Source organism: Varanus komodoensis, unplaced genomic scaffold, assembly GCF_004798865.1.
Source record: "Varanus komodoensis strain SLA01 unplaced genomic scaffold, ASM479886v1 scaffold5, whole genome shotgun sequence".
NCBI lineage: Eukaryota > Metazoa > Chordata > Lepidosauria > Squamata > Varanidae > Varanus > Varanus komodoensis.
Window position 1 is genome coordinate 38,463,183 of NW_025336087.1, and position 15,903 is coordinate 38,479,085.

Here is a 15,903-nt window from a genome sequence, read left to right on the forward strand (position 1 = left end):
ACTTGATTCAAGGAGTTGTTTTCATCCTTCAAAGCTATAAATAGGCTAGGACCTGGTTATCTCAGGGACTGGTATTAAGGTCTGCAGGAAAGGTCCTTTTGAGTTCATTGTTACTTATACAAACTCCTTTGTCAAGCACACATTTGTCCTGCATTGCTCTCTGGGAGAAGCCAGGATTTATTTATTTTGTGCTGCAGTATGAATAAGATAAGAAAACACTGGAGGGTCTCTACTGTTTTTTACCCTCCTGAAACTGTTGTGGGAGTGCAAAGATGCCATCTCTTCCCAAGAGAACTTTGGCTAGTGGTGGTATAGAAATGTAATAAATGAATAGAGGCAGTAACACAGGGCTTGGGAGGTGAAGTCTTGCCTTTTTGTCTTTTCTTATGCAAATACATTTCAGTATACTGTCTCTCTTTTGTACCCTTTGATTCCTAGAGGGAGCTGAAAATAGTTTTCTAACTTTGCAGAAGGACAAAATAAGCTGAAGACATGCTTGCTTTTGCTTTCCTTTTCCAAAACTGCTTCAGATCAGAAAATCATTGTATTTGGTGGGGTCTTACAGAAAGCTTTGGAAAGAGAGTGAAGTAGCAGGCATTTTCTAAACCTTTGTGCAAAATCATACCTCTTCCTCAAGCTCTGTAGTAAGCATAGAATGCTGTAGGGAATCACATTTTGAATCATATTCTGAATCACATTTTGTCTCACTTTTTCAAAGGTTTGGATAAGAAACCAAGCAGTGGGAGAAATCCCTGCTATTTCTGATTTTATCTAAGTGGCTGCAGCACTTCAGACTGTGTCATAGGCAGCCATGAGTCCCCCTCATCAGAGGTCAAGGCGCACTTGCCTCTAGAAAGCAAACAAGATTGTTGATGTCTATACTTGGCTTGCTTATCAAGCAGCTGTACACAGTAGGTGGCCATATATACGTTAATGTCCTCCACACATACACTTTTCAGTGTATTGCAAGGGCACTGAAGCCTCCAAAATGTGATGCCTTGTCCTTTGGGCAGTGGAAGATCTGCTGCCTACTGCATGCTATATAAGCTGTGCCATTCTATTTAAGCTTGTTCTGACAAACTGAGCTACTTAAGGCATCAGGACATAGCTTCTCTTCCTTTTCTTTATCAAATGGTTGTTCCTCTGCCCCTGGATCAAAAGTGAAGTGCTTCTCCATCTTGCAGAAATGATCGCACAATAAATTAGTTAGGATTCATTTTCCTGGCTTCCTTCACACTGTATATCTAGAAGATGTAATTTTGTACATACGTACTAGTTACTCTGGCCACCTAATGAGAAGGAAGGACTCCCTGGAGAAGAGCCTAATGCTGGGAACAATAGATGGCAAAAGAAGAAGAGGACGGCAGAGAATGAGGTGGCTAGATGGAGTCACTGAAGCAGTTGGTGTGAGCTTAAGTGGACTCCAGGGGATGGTGGAGGACAGGAAGGCCTGGAGGAATGTTGTCCATGGGGTTGCGATGGGTCGGACACGACTTCGCAGCTAAACAACAACAACTAGTTCAATAGGAAATAGGATTGCTGGGAGTACTATGTCAATCAGACTTGCATTTCCAGTATATGTATAAACAACTGTACAGCTGTATTCAATTACAGAAAAAAGTAGGCCCTCTTAATGAAATGTAGAAGGCCCATACCTAACTACAGCAATTTTAGTCAAATTATGGTCCTTTGTAACCTTCTAAAAATAGTGGGTAAAAGGGCCCTTTGGTCCTTCTCCTATAATTTAAGCAACTGGGAGTTGTTTCTGAGTAGATATGCTTAACATTTCACTTTTAGGGCATAATCTAGTACCTTCACACAACCTCGATGCACACAAACCTCCAAACTCAGAGACTTATGGGCATCGAATACATCCCTTGCCCTATGTATTTGGTCTAAATTCTCCTGGACCTCTCAGTGGCTTTCAGTACCATCAACCATGGTATACTGCTGGATAGGATGGCCAGGTTGGGAGTTGGTGGCACTGCTTTGTGGTGGTTCCATTCCTACCTGTCTGGCTAATTCCAGAAGGTGGTGCTGGGGGATTATGGCTCTGCGCTATGGTGACTTTTCTGTGGAGTTCCTCAGGGTTCCATTTTATCCCACATGCTTTTAAACATCTACATGAAACCTCTGGGAGAGTTCATCTGGAGGTTTTGGCAGTGGAGTCATCAGTATGCTGATGACACCCAACTATACCTCTCTTTTACATCTAGTCCAAGTGAGGCAGTGACTGTCCTTAACCAGTGCCTGGCCAAGGTAATGGGTTGGATGAGGGCCAGTAAATTGATGCTTAATCCAGACAAGACAGAGGTCCTGTTGGTAGGCAGTTCAGCCTTCCAGGTAAGTGATTTTAGCCTTTGCCTGGGCGGGGTTGCACTCCCGCTAAAGGATAGGGTTTGCAGTTTGGGAGTGCTCTTTGGCCCAGAGCTGTCACTGGAATCCCAGGTGGCAGTGGTGGCAAGGAGCTCTTTCCTTCAGCTTCAGCTGATTCACCAACTGTGTCCTTACCTGAATGAGCATTGCCTTGCAATGATGACCCACACTCTGGTAACTTCCCAGTTGGATTATTGTAATGTGCTTTATGTGAGGCTTCCCTTGAAGACAGTCCAGATACTTCCATTGGCTCAGAATAGAGCTGCCAGGATGTTAATGGGAACTGGCAGGTTTTCACATATAGCGCTGGTCCTTTATTGGTTGCACTGGCTGCCAATTCAAGTCCAGGCCCAATTTAAGATGCTGGTTATGACCTATAAAGCCCTAAATAGCTTGGGTCTGGCATACCTGAAGGAATGCCTTCTTCCCTATGTGTCTCCCTGCCCCTTGGGTTCTGAGGAGGAGGTCCTGCTCTGGGAGCCCTCCTTGAAGGAGATTAGGAGGGTGAGTACCCAGAGGATGGCCTTCTCTGCGGTGGTGCCCAATTATGGAATGCACTGTCCAGAGAGGTTTGCCTGGTGCTGATGTTATATTCTTTCCGGCGTCAAGCAAAAATATTTTTATTTTCCCGTTATTTTAATATTTAATTGATTTTAACTGGGGTTTAGTTTATCAGTTGTTGGATGCTGTGGTGTTTGTTTTATTCTACTCATTTTTCATAAACCGTCCCAAGACGCTTGTAGTGGATGGGTTAGAAAAGCTTTAAATAAATAAATAAATAAATTGCTGCTTCAGCCATCTACTGTGGAGGGAAGCATGCTGTGGCACCAAAAAGAATCAGTGTAAGTCTCTTCCCCTGCCCACCCCTGGCATGCCCTTTTTGTTTTCTCCGAGGCCAGTTGTGACCTGGGGAGGGAGCTGTCATACTTCTTTCTGTACCAGTTCTGAGGAGGGTGGGCCAAGCATTGCAGGCTTTGACTTCTGAGTCTCAGCTCTGAGGTCCTAGGACCTCAGAAGTCCTAGGGCCTTGGAGCTGGGGCTTCAAAAAATCTTAAGAACCCCAGGCAAATTGAATGGATGACTCACCTGAAAAATTTCCTGAACTTTTCAAAATATTTTAGATGCTAACAGTGGTTGAGAGGGCCAAACAAAAAGATCTTTCTGCAGTAGAATGTTGCTAAGCCAAGGTATTCTGGCATAACATTTTAGATTAAACATAAGTTTGAGCCCTGTATCTGGAAATGTATGTATTGGATTTACATAAGCTTGCAATTGGCAATGTAAATCACCTCTCTTTTCTGCCAACACATCTAAAGACTATGGTTCCTAATTCCCCCAGCTCAATTTTTCCCATGCTAACAAAATTCTTTTCTGAAAATTCTTACTTGTTTTTAATCACAAATGATTATAATGATTATTTTATATATAACATCCTTTTTGTATTGGACAAATGCATGCATAAAGTCATCTGGTGAGCCCATACATACGTATTCTGCTCTTCCTGCAAATCCTAACTGCTTGCTTTGTATAGGAATGGTACCATAAATGTGTTAAATTTCATAATATACACATTGTTTTCCTGTATCATTGGTAGTCCTTCTCTTAAAACTGGAGGGCAATGTTACTGGTTGGTAGAATGCATTTGTATTTTGTTTTTGGATTTGCTTCCATAGATAAATGCGCATTTTAAAAAAAAATCTTAACTATTCTCAATGTATTGGTAGATTACATGTTCCTGTAAACTACATTAGTAAACTACATTGGTAAACTACATGTTCCTGTTTATCTTGTTATAGTAACCTATAGATTTCAGAAGAACTAACTTTTCTTTTTATTTTTTAGCCACTTCTGCAAAAATGGGTCTAGTTGAAACAAAGTTAGCAATCATTCCTGGTGCAGGTATGGCATTTTCTCTTAGTAATATAATAGCTTCTATTGGTGTTTCTGGTTTTTATTGCTGATGTATCACATCTCTCTGCTCAGGTACCCTTGTCCATCAGTCAGTCAGCTATGAGGGTCTGTACTGGAGGCTGGATAACAAAGACATGATTGAAATTCTATTTTACCACTCTCCCTGCTGCCTAACATTTTCCTTTTCAGGGCTGATCTTTTCAGAGGTGGTACTAAAAGTGTTGCTCCTGGGGAGACATTAACATTAATTCTAGGACTGCCTTTTCTGGTGCAATTTGAAAGTTCATGGCATCCATGAGTCTGTTTCACATTATTTCTGAATTAATGGATTTGGAGGGCATACTTTGTTTTCTGATTGGTGGTAGGTGTAAACGATCTGTGGGTTACAGGAACCAGTGATGACTAGGGCTATGATTGCCTGATTTGCTTTGATCTTATGATCACTTGTTGTCCCTATTGGGATGGTCTGGCCCAGACATTGATGGAGATGTGTGTTCTGATGTCTGTGGGAGTATTTATTTTAGATTTAACAGGTGATTCAGATATATTCCTGGTCTGTCTTTGGGATAGGCAGATGACCCACGTTCTCAGTATCATTGCTGCTTGAATGTCCTTGATCCCACCATAAAGGCAAATCAGAGCCCTGGTACTCTGGAGAGCTACAAACAATGAAATATCTAGACCAGTGACTGCAGGACAGTTAGTGAAAGCCTTTTGATGAGTCTGAGTGAACACAGATGAGAAACCATTGTAGTGGTTTACTCTTTGACAGAAATACCAGAAAAGAAGTCTTGTTTTTCTGCTCACAGTGTGTCTGCAGACTGCCAACCATTGGAATTTCTGCAAGTTGTATGGGATTTTTTGCATATAGGCTCTGGGGCTGACTGAGAATTTCTAAAGGGCTACTGTGCCCGGTCTGTGTTGCATGTTACAGTTAAAATCACTTCTAACCCAGTTAGAAGCCATAGATTTGGCAAAGTTGGATGCAACTGGTATACTGCTTAAGTTGTTATGAATGTGAGGCTGTGGACAAGCAGCTTGGATGTTTGAAAGCTATCACTTACACTCTAGACCTTTGCCTTTCCTAGCTATTAAAAGCTGCCAGAGTCAGGCTTACTGTCTGGGACTCAAAAGAAGGGATGTGTGAGCAGTTTGCTTGGGAGTGGAAATCTGTCAGATTCCCTGGGAACAGCTCCCCAGACTCTGGTCTGCTCTGCAGCTTAATAAACAATGGTCAGGGAGCACCTAATTCATTTGAATGAGTTCAGATCTTCAGGGCCTGATGAACTGCATCCTAGAAAATAAACAAACTGGCAGACCTCTCGGAACCACTGTCTATTATCTTTGAGAAATCAAGGGAGATGGGTGAAGTTCCAGGTGACTGGAGGAAAGCTAACATTTCCCTGTCTTCAAAAACTGCAGAATGGAGGATCCTTGGAACTGCAGACCAGTGAATCTGATGTTAGTTCCAGGGAAAATTCTGAAAGAGATCATAAAGAAGTCATTCCGTGAACACCTTAAAGACAATTCAATAATCACTAGAAACCAGGATAGATTTATCAAGAACAAATCTTGCCAGACCAATTTAATCTCATTTTTTGATTGGTTTCCTCCCTTGTGGACTGTGGGAATGCTGCGGATATAATAAATCTTGACTTCAGTAAAGCTTTTGACAAAGTACTCTGTGACATTCTGATCAACAAACAAGGTAAAAGTGGGGTAGATGGAACAACTATTAGGTAAGTCCAAAGGTGCCTACAGAATCAAAGAGTGCTTCTCAGTGGCACCTTCTCAAACTGGAGAGAGCTAATGAGTGGAGTGCCACAGAGTTCAGTCCTGGTCCCAGTTCTCTTCCAACATTTTTATTAATGATTTGGACAAGGAGGTACAGGGATTTAATATTTAAAGATGACACAAACTTGGATGGGGCAGCTAATACTCTGTAAACCAGAATATTTTCTCAGTCATGCCAGAGTGTAGGACATGGAATAATGTGCTGAAGGTACAGGAACCCAGGTTCCAGCTGGATATCAGGAAAACCTTCCTGACTGTTAGAGAAGTGAAGCAATAGAACCAATTACCTAGGGAAGTTTTGGGATTTCCCACATTGGAGATAGTCAAGAGGCAGCTGGATGACCATCTTTCAGGGATGCTTGCATTCCTGCTGAGCAGGGAGTTGGAACTGTTGGCCTAATAGGCCCTTTCAACTCTAGTGTCTTATGATCCTATGATAGTTGTGTGACCTCTGCTAGATAATAATTTGACTCTTATGGCTCTGGATAATATTGTGCTGTGTCAAATTTCTATTTCTAAACAAAGTCGTGGAGAGATGTGGCATTTCAAGGCCAGGGAATCATAGATGGTTCTGATTATTGGATTGATTATATTCTGTCATTTGGTTAGATTATGGGTTGGCAATAAACTTAGTTGCTATGGTGAATGACTTGTGGTGGAAAGTTGATTGGTGGGCAGGTGAATGCAGTTAGTTCTCCTGGAATTCATAGAGAGTTTGGGTACCATTTGACCATAATATCCTTCTGGACCATATGGCTGGATTGGGAGGTCCTTTCTAGTGGGATGTTCTGAAGGGCTTCTGTTTCACTTCATTAACTTTGAGTGTGATGTGATTCCATCTTTTCAACTGTGCAGTTTAACATGTAGATGAATCCACTGTGCAGAGTCATCCCAAAGGTGATGGGATGGCCCTATTTGAGGCCCCGTTGGTGAGGGTGTTCAAAGATAGGCTAGACATGCACATGGTGGGCATGTTGTGAGCGGAGCTGGCTGGAGCCAGGGGTCAGACTAGATGGCCTGGGAGACCCCTTCCGACTCGCTCTGTTTCTGTGTTTCTGTGTTTCAAAGGTTGGGCCAAAGCAGAGATAGGCAGCTCTGGGGGACTTGAGGGCAATTGTTGTCTCTTGTGGGTTCAGTCTTAAGGGTTCCCACAAAAAAACCAGTGGTTACCATCCAAATTTGGAGGCTTTGAATGTGTGAAGGGAGCAAGCCTAGCTCACGGCAGCACCTAGGATTCTGGGGGTGAATATCCAAATTGCCCTAGTCCCCACAATTGTTTGAGGGTTGAAGAAAGGGGTGAGCAGGTTTATACTTTTGCCTTTGAACTCATGCAAGGGGTGCCTGAGAGGATATAAGATGGTTGTACAGAAGAAGCATGAACCTTGTTTGCAACCTTTGGTGGCCATTTTAAATATTTGCATCATGCCAGGGGTGTGTGCTTTAGCTTGTTGTTAAATACAGACCAGAAAAGCATAGATTGTTGGGTGATTAACAAGTCATTGTCATTTGCAAACTTAAAGCAGTCCATGAGTCCTGGGTAGTCTTTTAACCAACCTTACATTCTGCCTTTGCCAGGTTCACCTGTCATGGTGGTTCACATTATGGCAGTTCTGGTATTCTAAATGACAGTTGCTGTTGCATTAAGAAGCTCCAGAGGTAAATTCACTCACAGTGGCTTCTTATTACAGTAGTTAGCCCCCCAAAATTCATGCTGGTTGCGTTCCCAGAGCACCCGTGAATTGTGAAAAACTGCAGATTTGGTGTCGGCGATGGGCAGCAGCTGTCATGGTGGTGTGGGCAGGGGGCGTGGGCTGGGCCAGGGGGGGCAGGCACGCATGCATGACAGGGCAGGGGCTGGCGCATGCAGAGATTGTTTTCTCTGAGTGAGTCCAAACCGATCTCCTTTGCTCACAAGGAGATCGGTTTGGACTCGCTCAGAGAAAACAATCTCCTTGCGAGCAAGCCGTAGCACAGAAAATTCTGCGAAAGACTGAGGCTGCGAACGCTGAACCACAACATCACGGGGGTATACTGTATATGCAAACGAAGTCCTCATTTACTTGGAGAACCCACACCCTTTGACTGAGGGGAGGGAATTACATTTTGTCTTCCCTCAATGTGCTTCAGCTTGGCCTCCCTGAAGGTTTCTTGTAGTTCCCTCTTTTTCATTCTTATATGGAATGAAATAGTTTTCTGACATACTTAATCATTCAAGTTGCTGATGAATACTTAGATTTTTTAATGGATGGTGGTGGTGGCGGTGGTAAGTCTATAAGTAGGTATGGCCTTTTTTTGCTGATTATAAGTCACTCTTGGGAGACTTTTGTGTCTGTGGAGTGAGATAAATATATTTCAAATAAATGGGTGTTTTAATTTATTGAAATTGGGACTGTGAACATGTTAACATGGATAGCAGCAACATATCTAGTGTTGTTGTGGTTGTGTTGTACTAAGTCTTACTTAAGGTGAACAAGGGAATGGAGGGAGCTAAAACAAAGGGAAGGAGTATGTGTTCCTGTGGATGGCTTCTTAATTGCAAGTCAGGGTTCGCTGGGAGTGGGCATTATATTTCTGCTGAACTTTAATAGTGAGCAGAGTGAAGTTGTGAATGTATTTTCTTCAACAAACCTTTCAAAATCTTTTGTTTGTTGGATGTTTTCAACAAGCAATTGGAACTGCTGAAAAGTATATAAACAATTTCCTTACTGTTTGCCCCACTACTATGAAAGTTTGTGCTGTTCACCTTTATAAATAAATTTGATGAAGGGTTTAAGATCTTAATTTTTCATTTTCAAATAACAGAAATCTATATTATCAGTTTAGGATTTACATGCAAATATGCAATGTTGAAATAACTAGTATACAGGGCTCTGGCTCCAGAATCAATTTCCCACTTAAAATTAATATGAAGGCTTAATTTTGCTACCAGATTATTTCTCAACATTTCCAGTTATGTTGAAAACATGGTTTTATTTGCATTTTATAATTTTGATAATGTTTGCTTTATGTTTATTTTTTAAATAAATAGCCTCAGGAGAAATTGTTAATAGTGTTGAACCCAGATGTTTGAACAGCCACTCTTGTTTCCAAGTAATTAAACAAAATATGTAGAGTGTTAATGGAAATAGGTGGATTAGTTCTGCTTCTGTAAATTAGGGTGAATTGTGGTTTATACATGATTCCTGTTTTTTTTCCCCCTTTAAGCAAAACTAAGGCGACTCAAATTAATTTCTATGTAGCCATCATTATAAGTTTTTCTAGCAGCAGAGACATAATACGAAAATGTTAAACCTCTCACTTGTTCAAATTATTGCTGTATATTAGACAATCTCAACTAATGTTTAATGTTATGTCTGTTACTTGGTATGCTAGGCTCTTCATGGACTTTATGTAACTTTATGCTGAATTTGTAAACTGCTTTTGGATATTTTAATAGAAAAGTAATATATAAGCATTTTAAATACATGATCTAGAAAAACTATTCGGTACAGGTTGCACATTCAGCAAGCAGCTGTAAATCTCTCCATCAGGGGCAGGTGGCCCTGGGCCTAAGGCAAAAAGATACAAGCAGCATATAGTTCCATCCTGGCTCTCAGCTGCTTATGGCTTCAGTGCCTTTCAAGCTGGGTTTTTGGTATTGGGGCCCCAGCTGGGAAAATAGAACCTGAGGTAAAAGGCTGTGGGAAGTATGTCACAGAGAGCATTCTTGCTTTATGATTGTGGCAGATCTGATTTTTAAAATGTGCCATTACTTTTAGTTTGCCCCAACATTCAAAATAGTTTTCTAGAATCTAGATCATATCCATATCCATAACATTTCCTTGTCCTTTTCCCCTATTCCTTCCTCCAGTATGATTACAGTGCATATGGATTTTTTTTCCAAAATATCTGTTTTTCCAAAATATCTGCATTTCTCCCATTTCTTTTGCATGGTTTTGATCCTTGCATTTAGTAAATTGCATTTAGTAATACATCCCAATCATAACCTGTAGAACGTGTGTGTGTTGAGAGGGGGCAAGTCTAGGAAGTCCAGGAGTCATTTGTGCTACTCACCCAATGTGCAAGTCAACCTAAAAATATATTTTTTAAAAAGGAAAAATATGCTGCTGTGGAATTCCAAAAGTACTAAATTAGCTTAGAATAAATAGACCCAGTTTAACAATTTTTATGCCTTATATCAACTATGCATTTCATTTCTTTCCTCCAAAACTGCTATAAATTTTTTGTGAGGGAGAAGTTCCCTAAATTCGGCAGGATGGTGGGGACCACACATTGTCCAGCCCTGCTCTAAAAGGAGAAGTAAAGCTTCAGACTGGTACTCAAAAGTGATAACATCTTGATTTGTGTAAGAAGTTTAGTCCATTTGATAAGAGCCTTTCTGGGTGGAAAAGATTATATCTTGTGCATTCTTTCAGTTAAAATATCCCCCCTCAAAATGCCTGTCAGGGCAATGCCTAAGAACCAAAGATAAGTTTGTATCCTTAGGTAACCTAAGGAAGTTTGTAAAAGGAAAGTTTCCCTATCTTCTGCTCTTCCCTGCAGCAACTTGTGTATCCTGAAAAGGATCCCTGGAAAATTTGGTGGGATGCAGTAGGTGTCTGTTGAGGAATGGAGAAACTATTCAAAATTATGCCTAGACTTGGATAAGTTAACCTAAGTTCATGGAAGGAAAATTTCCCATCCACTATTTACCCAAGCAGCGCTGTGTAATCAATGTAAATATTGACCATTAGCAGGGTGGATTTGATTTGAATAAAATCAGTTTAAATCATGATTTAAATCACTAGTCAGTAAGACTAGATTTAAATCATGGTTTTGCATACATGCCTGCCTTACCCCTAGGTAGAGGAACGTCATTAAAATATTCCCAAATTGAGTCTCTTTTACAGCCTACAGCCATTGTAGTTTTTCTCCTCCCAGGAAAGAATAATATGATAAATCTCAAGCTATACACAAAAAGATCCAAAGATTTGTGGAATATTGTGCTCAAAAGTATTCACTTTCATTTTTACTGTTTCTTCCTCCCTTGTCATACTTAGCTTCTTCTTCCACTCCCAACAATCTTCTTCTGTTCATTGATTTTTTTAAACTTAGATCTTAAGAGGGAAGGGCTTGATTCTCTGTACATAGATTTGCAAAGGAGCAATGGGATTAAGATCTTTTTCTCAATCTGTATGATTATTTTGTAACATTTTTTGCTGTGAAGAAGAGGCATATGATCTCTGCAGACACAACTGCACAGTTTTGAGAACTGCAAGACCAAGCATCTATGATAATATCTTCTATATAGAAAAATTACCCAATGATCTTACAGAAACCCCTGGAAGAGCATGGCATTGTGAATGGATTAATAGAATTCATTTACCAGAAAAAGTTAAACATTACAGGAATATACAACCTTATGCTGCATAATTAAAAACTAATCCTTATTTCATCAAAAGTAACCTTTGGACTATAAAGTATCTTAAATAGAAAACTATATTTAGATAGTTTTGGATTTTTTCCTCAAAAAGCATTGTATTTTTTAAATCCAGTTTAAATAAAACTTGATTTAAATCAAAATCTAATTTTTAATTTTAAAAAATCACTGATCTTTATTCACCCTGACCTTTACTAAATTCAGTTCATCAATAGTATTAAAAATACAAAATTGTCTACAAATAGTCATAACTTTCTTGCTAAATTATTCTGATCAACAAGTTTCTTGCAGTTTATGAATTCCAGCTAGCTACTTAGAGCAAAATCCTTGCAGTAGATAAGCATATATATTGAAAGAATTCTTGATGATTTTAAAACATACAGATGCAATAATGAGAGTTGTTAGATAGCCATAGATTATTTTTATACAGTTCTCTATCAAATGTAGCTTGTGAAATTGCAGTGAGTACTTTGGTAGTCTTTGAATTTATTCATATGTTATAGTTTATATTTACCATAAGCACTTCCATTGTGTTTTCCAAGGGCTCCAGGAATGCCTAACAAAAATTAAAAGATTAAAAAATGAACAAAGCAGCCATACTATAAATATGAAACTACTGCTAAATAGCACTCTTACTTTTTTTTAAAGCTTGGGTGAATGGAAATGAATTTATGCGGTACCAGAGAAAGATAGAGCTTACTGTTAGGCAAGCCTCCTTGGACAGAGCCTTCTGGAGATGGAGTATAACAGCTGAAATAATTCTATCTGTATTTCTTTCTATATTAAGACTGACTCTGATCTTAATAACTGGGCAGATTAATGTGAAGAAGGCAGTTACTGCAATACCCTGGTGTTGAAGCATTTAGGAGTTTAGCATTCTGAATTATGCTGTGGATCAGGAGCCAGTGCAGTTTAAGATTGATGTCCTATATTCCTTGAGCATGGTCCAAGTCAGCAATCTTAACAGTTGCATTTCACACTGAGATTTACTGACAACCCCACATTCTATGCATTATAGTAATTCAAATTAATTTTTAACCCTGCATGGATAACTGTGATCTGGCTATAGCCAAGAGGGACTACAATTGCTACACAAAGCTCAACTGATGAAGCGTTTTATACCATGGAAGCCATTTGGGACTCCAAAGATAAGTGGGTGGTTAGGTGTGCACAGCATATTATCTCCTTTGGGAATGTTTAGGATGCAATGAGGTTCAGATTCCTTTTTGCCTGACAAATGAGCAGGCACAGCAGGAGTTGTGTACTTCCTTATTCCTCCTCTTCCCCTTCCTCTCCCACTCAGTCCTCCTGCAGTATCCCAGGGAACACTGTAGGAATTATGCTGTGTCCCCTGCGCCACTGTTAACAATATTATACTGGCTGCCTCATGACTTTTTCAGCAAGTGAGGTGCAGTTCAAGGTCACATAACTACATGAGTATGCCCCCAGCACCATGAGATTTCTGTTGCAAAGGGTGCTTTCCATATACCCACCTTTAAAAAATAAGATAAAAATTATTACCAGTAGGATACAGAGTTGCAGTTTGGCATAGGCATTGTGTCCTTGCCAAGTTGCAACTTTGTGTCCCATTCCTATTTTTCTCAGATTTTTATTTAAAGGTGGGATATGTGGAAAATACCCTGTGCAGCAAGTTTATTCTTGGGGATGTGTTCCTGGACTCCCCTCAGTTTCTCAAGTATGGATGACTCACGGACACTTTTTCTTGCCAAAAGTCAGGGGACATCTCAGTTCACCTGGAGTGCTCCCTTGTATATTGCTAGAAAATTAAGAAAGGAGGTGCAAAGAGAAGGAAGGAGGCGGCCCATAACCCTGGCTCTAAAACCAGGAAGGACGTAGAGAAAGGCAACGCAAGCTTCACATGGCTAGCATATTTGTTGAGGGCTGCTCTTTCTCCCACTAACTGATTTAGTTGAGTTTTTGAAAAACACGTTCTAAAACTTAATATTTTCTTTCAATTGAGGTGGAATGACTACTTTATTGATGTTGCATGTTTTATATCAGATATATTTTTCTTCAGTTTCTAATAAGTCTTTCTAATACATCTTATGTAGTTACAGAGAATTTGCTTTTTATGACTTCTATTTTGAATCTAGCCATTAATGCATTTTTTAAAAATCCAATTACTTGAAGCTTCTTACTTTGTTAATTACCACTTCCTACTGTGTTTTGTTTTAAAGTCTCTTCCTTTTGTAATATAGGAACTGCATGTATGCTTGATAGGTAGTCACTTCATTGTATTGAATGGGCTGCTTCAAACAACTTGACAACCCATCATAGTTAATCAACACCTGATGAGCCATAGAATGTGCCAGACAATGTTATGAATATTGCTAATTACCACTTCCTACTGTGTTTTGTTTTAAAGTCTCTTCCTTTTGTAATATAGGAGCTGCATGTATGCTTGATAGGTAGTCACTTCATTGTATTGAATGGGCTGATTCAAACAACATGACAACCCATCATAATTAATCAACACCTGATGAGCCATAGAATGTGCCAGACAATATTATGAATATGGAAGCCCCAACTGGCTTGTTGGAGGATTGTGTAAGATTGTTTAACTCTCACTTATGCCCTAATGGCAGGATTTGTACAACATGAAAAACTCCAGTTGTGGACTAAAAATCCAAACCAAGCCTGGCACGCATTTCCGCTAACCAGAGCTTAATATGGTAACTATGGTGAATCTTGGCATATCATTCAAATTTTGTCATCAACTAGAAGTGATTCACAACAAAGTATAGCCAATATTCAAATATTCTGCAATACTTCCCCATAAAATCAGTGCTAAATATTTCATGATATACAACATTATGGACATCTCATTATATTAAGATAACAGTACATTTGTTTTGGATTACTCTATAAAAAAGAATTATTCCTATCAAGCTTTCAGTGCAGAAGAAGTGGATGATGAGATGAGTTGGCAATGTATTCTAAATGTCCTGGAAGAAGAATTCTAGCTTGAATATCACGTAATGGAAATGAAAGATTTGTTCAATTGCACAATATTGGTGTAAAAGCTACTCATAACCAAGTGAGGAGGGAAGTATTATGTGTAATGCAGTCTAATGATATAATAGCTGTATATATTATATGGATGTGGAGACAGAATTATTTAAAGTAACTGCACTTTTTTGCCATTACTAGATATGGTCTGACTTCATCTGATCAGGAGGCCATGCAAATCCTGCAGTTGGTATGGAGCGTGTTGCTCACAAATGGGGAATTAGATTGATCTACAGAAGTATGTACCGTATTTTTCGCTCTATAAGATGCACTTTTTCCCCCCTCAAAAGTAAGGGGAAATGTCTGTGCGTTTTATAGAGCAAATGTGTGTGTGCCCGATGCCCGGGATGTTGCCAGCCGCCTGCACCATGTGGCACCACCTGGCTGGCACGTGCTCGGCATGCCCTGCTCCGCCCCCCCCCCCGGCGCAGGTGAGAGCTGTGCCGCTCAGGGGGAGGCATGCAGAGGAGGAGGAGCTGCAGCCTTTAACCTGCCGGCCACACGGAGAGCACGGAGAGACAGACTGCTCACCCCCACTGTCTGGGAAGACCTGCCGCCGCTGTGCCGCCCGGAAGACCATCGCCGGCACGCTGCCGGCCGCCTGCACCACGTGGCACCACCTGGCCAGCACATGCTCAGCGCGCCCTGCTCCGCCTCCCCCCGGCACAGGTGAAAGCTGTGCCGCTCAGGGGGAGAGGTGCGGAGGAGGAGGAGCCGCAGGCTTTAACCCACCGGCTGCACAGAGAGACAGACTGCTCACCCCCCGCCTGGGAACTGCTCACTCCCACCGCCTGGGAAGACCTGCCGCCACCGTGCCGCCCAGAAGACCACCGCCGGCATGCTGCCGGCCCCACGTGGCACCACCTAGCCAGCACGTGCTCAGCGCGCCCTGCTCCGCCCCCCTCCTCCGGCACAGGTGAGAGCTGTTAATCACAGGTCGGTGTGTGTTTTCAAATGGCAACTCATCTTTTAATGAAGCCCATGGGGAAGTGATGGGGAATGTGCCTGTGATTATCAGGAAGCTTTCCATGGATCAGTTATCTGTTAGTTGATCAGACACATTTTTTTTTAGGATCAGTGGATATTTGAACAGCATTACCTTCGTGTATGAAGTTTATTCTTCAAAGGCTACTTAGTCTGCTGTGTGTTTGATTTACCGTACAATATCTCATTTTTTGTCAGAAGTTTTTTTCTATTATTTACTAGTAGGGCAGCGTGGACATTACTGGCTCTTTTAGATTTGTTATTGAATTGTCTGCAGCAGCTCTTGTATAACTGGTGTAGATTGTGGATTCCTTCAATAATTCCACTACTGACTAAGAAAGTGAAGTCAGTGATTTTGAGCAACAGAGCTTCATAAATTCTGACTCTAG

At 40.8% G+C, this 15,903-nt stretch overlaps 1 protein-coding gene across 8 annotated transcripts in view; it reads left to right on the forward strand.

Moving 5' to 3' along the window:
• The window catches only part of AUH (AU RNA binding methylglutaconyl-CoA hydratase), a 49,822-nt gene that overhangs the window by 18,743 nt on the left and 15,176 nt on the right, over nucleotides 1–15,903 (forward strand). For all 8 annotated transcript variants that reach the window (XR_006416339.1, XR_006416340.1, XM_044446840.1 and 5 more), the window contains exon 6: nucleotides 4,219–4,275. Coding sequence is in view for 6 of the 8 variants with exons in the window: in XM_044446840.1 (XP_044302775.1) it covers nucleotides 4,219–4,275 (57 nt within the window). In the remaining 2 variants the exon portion in view is untranslated. The remainder of the gene's footprint in view (nucleotides 1–4,218; nucleotides 4,276–15,903) is intronic.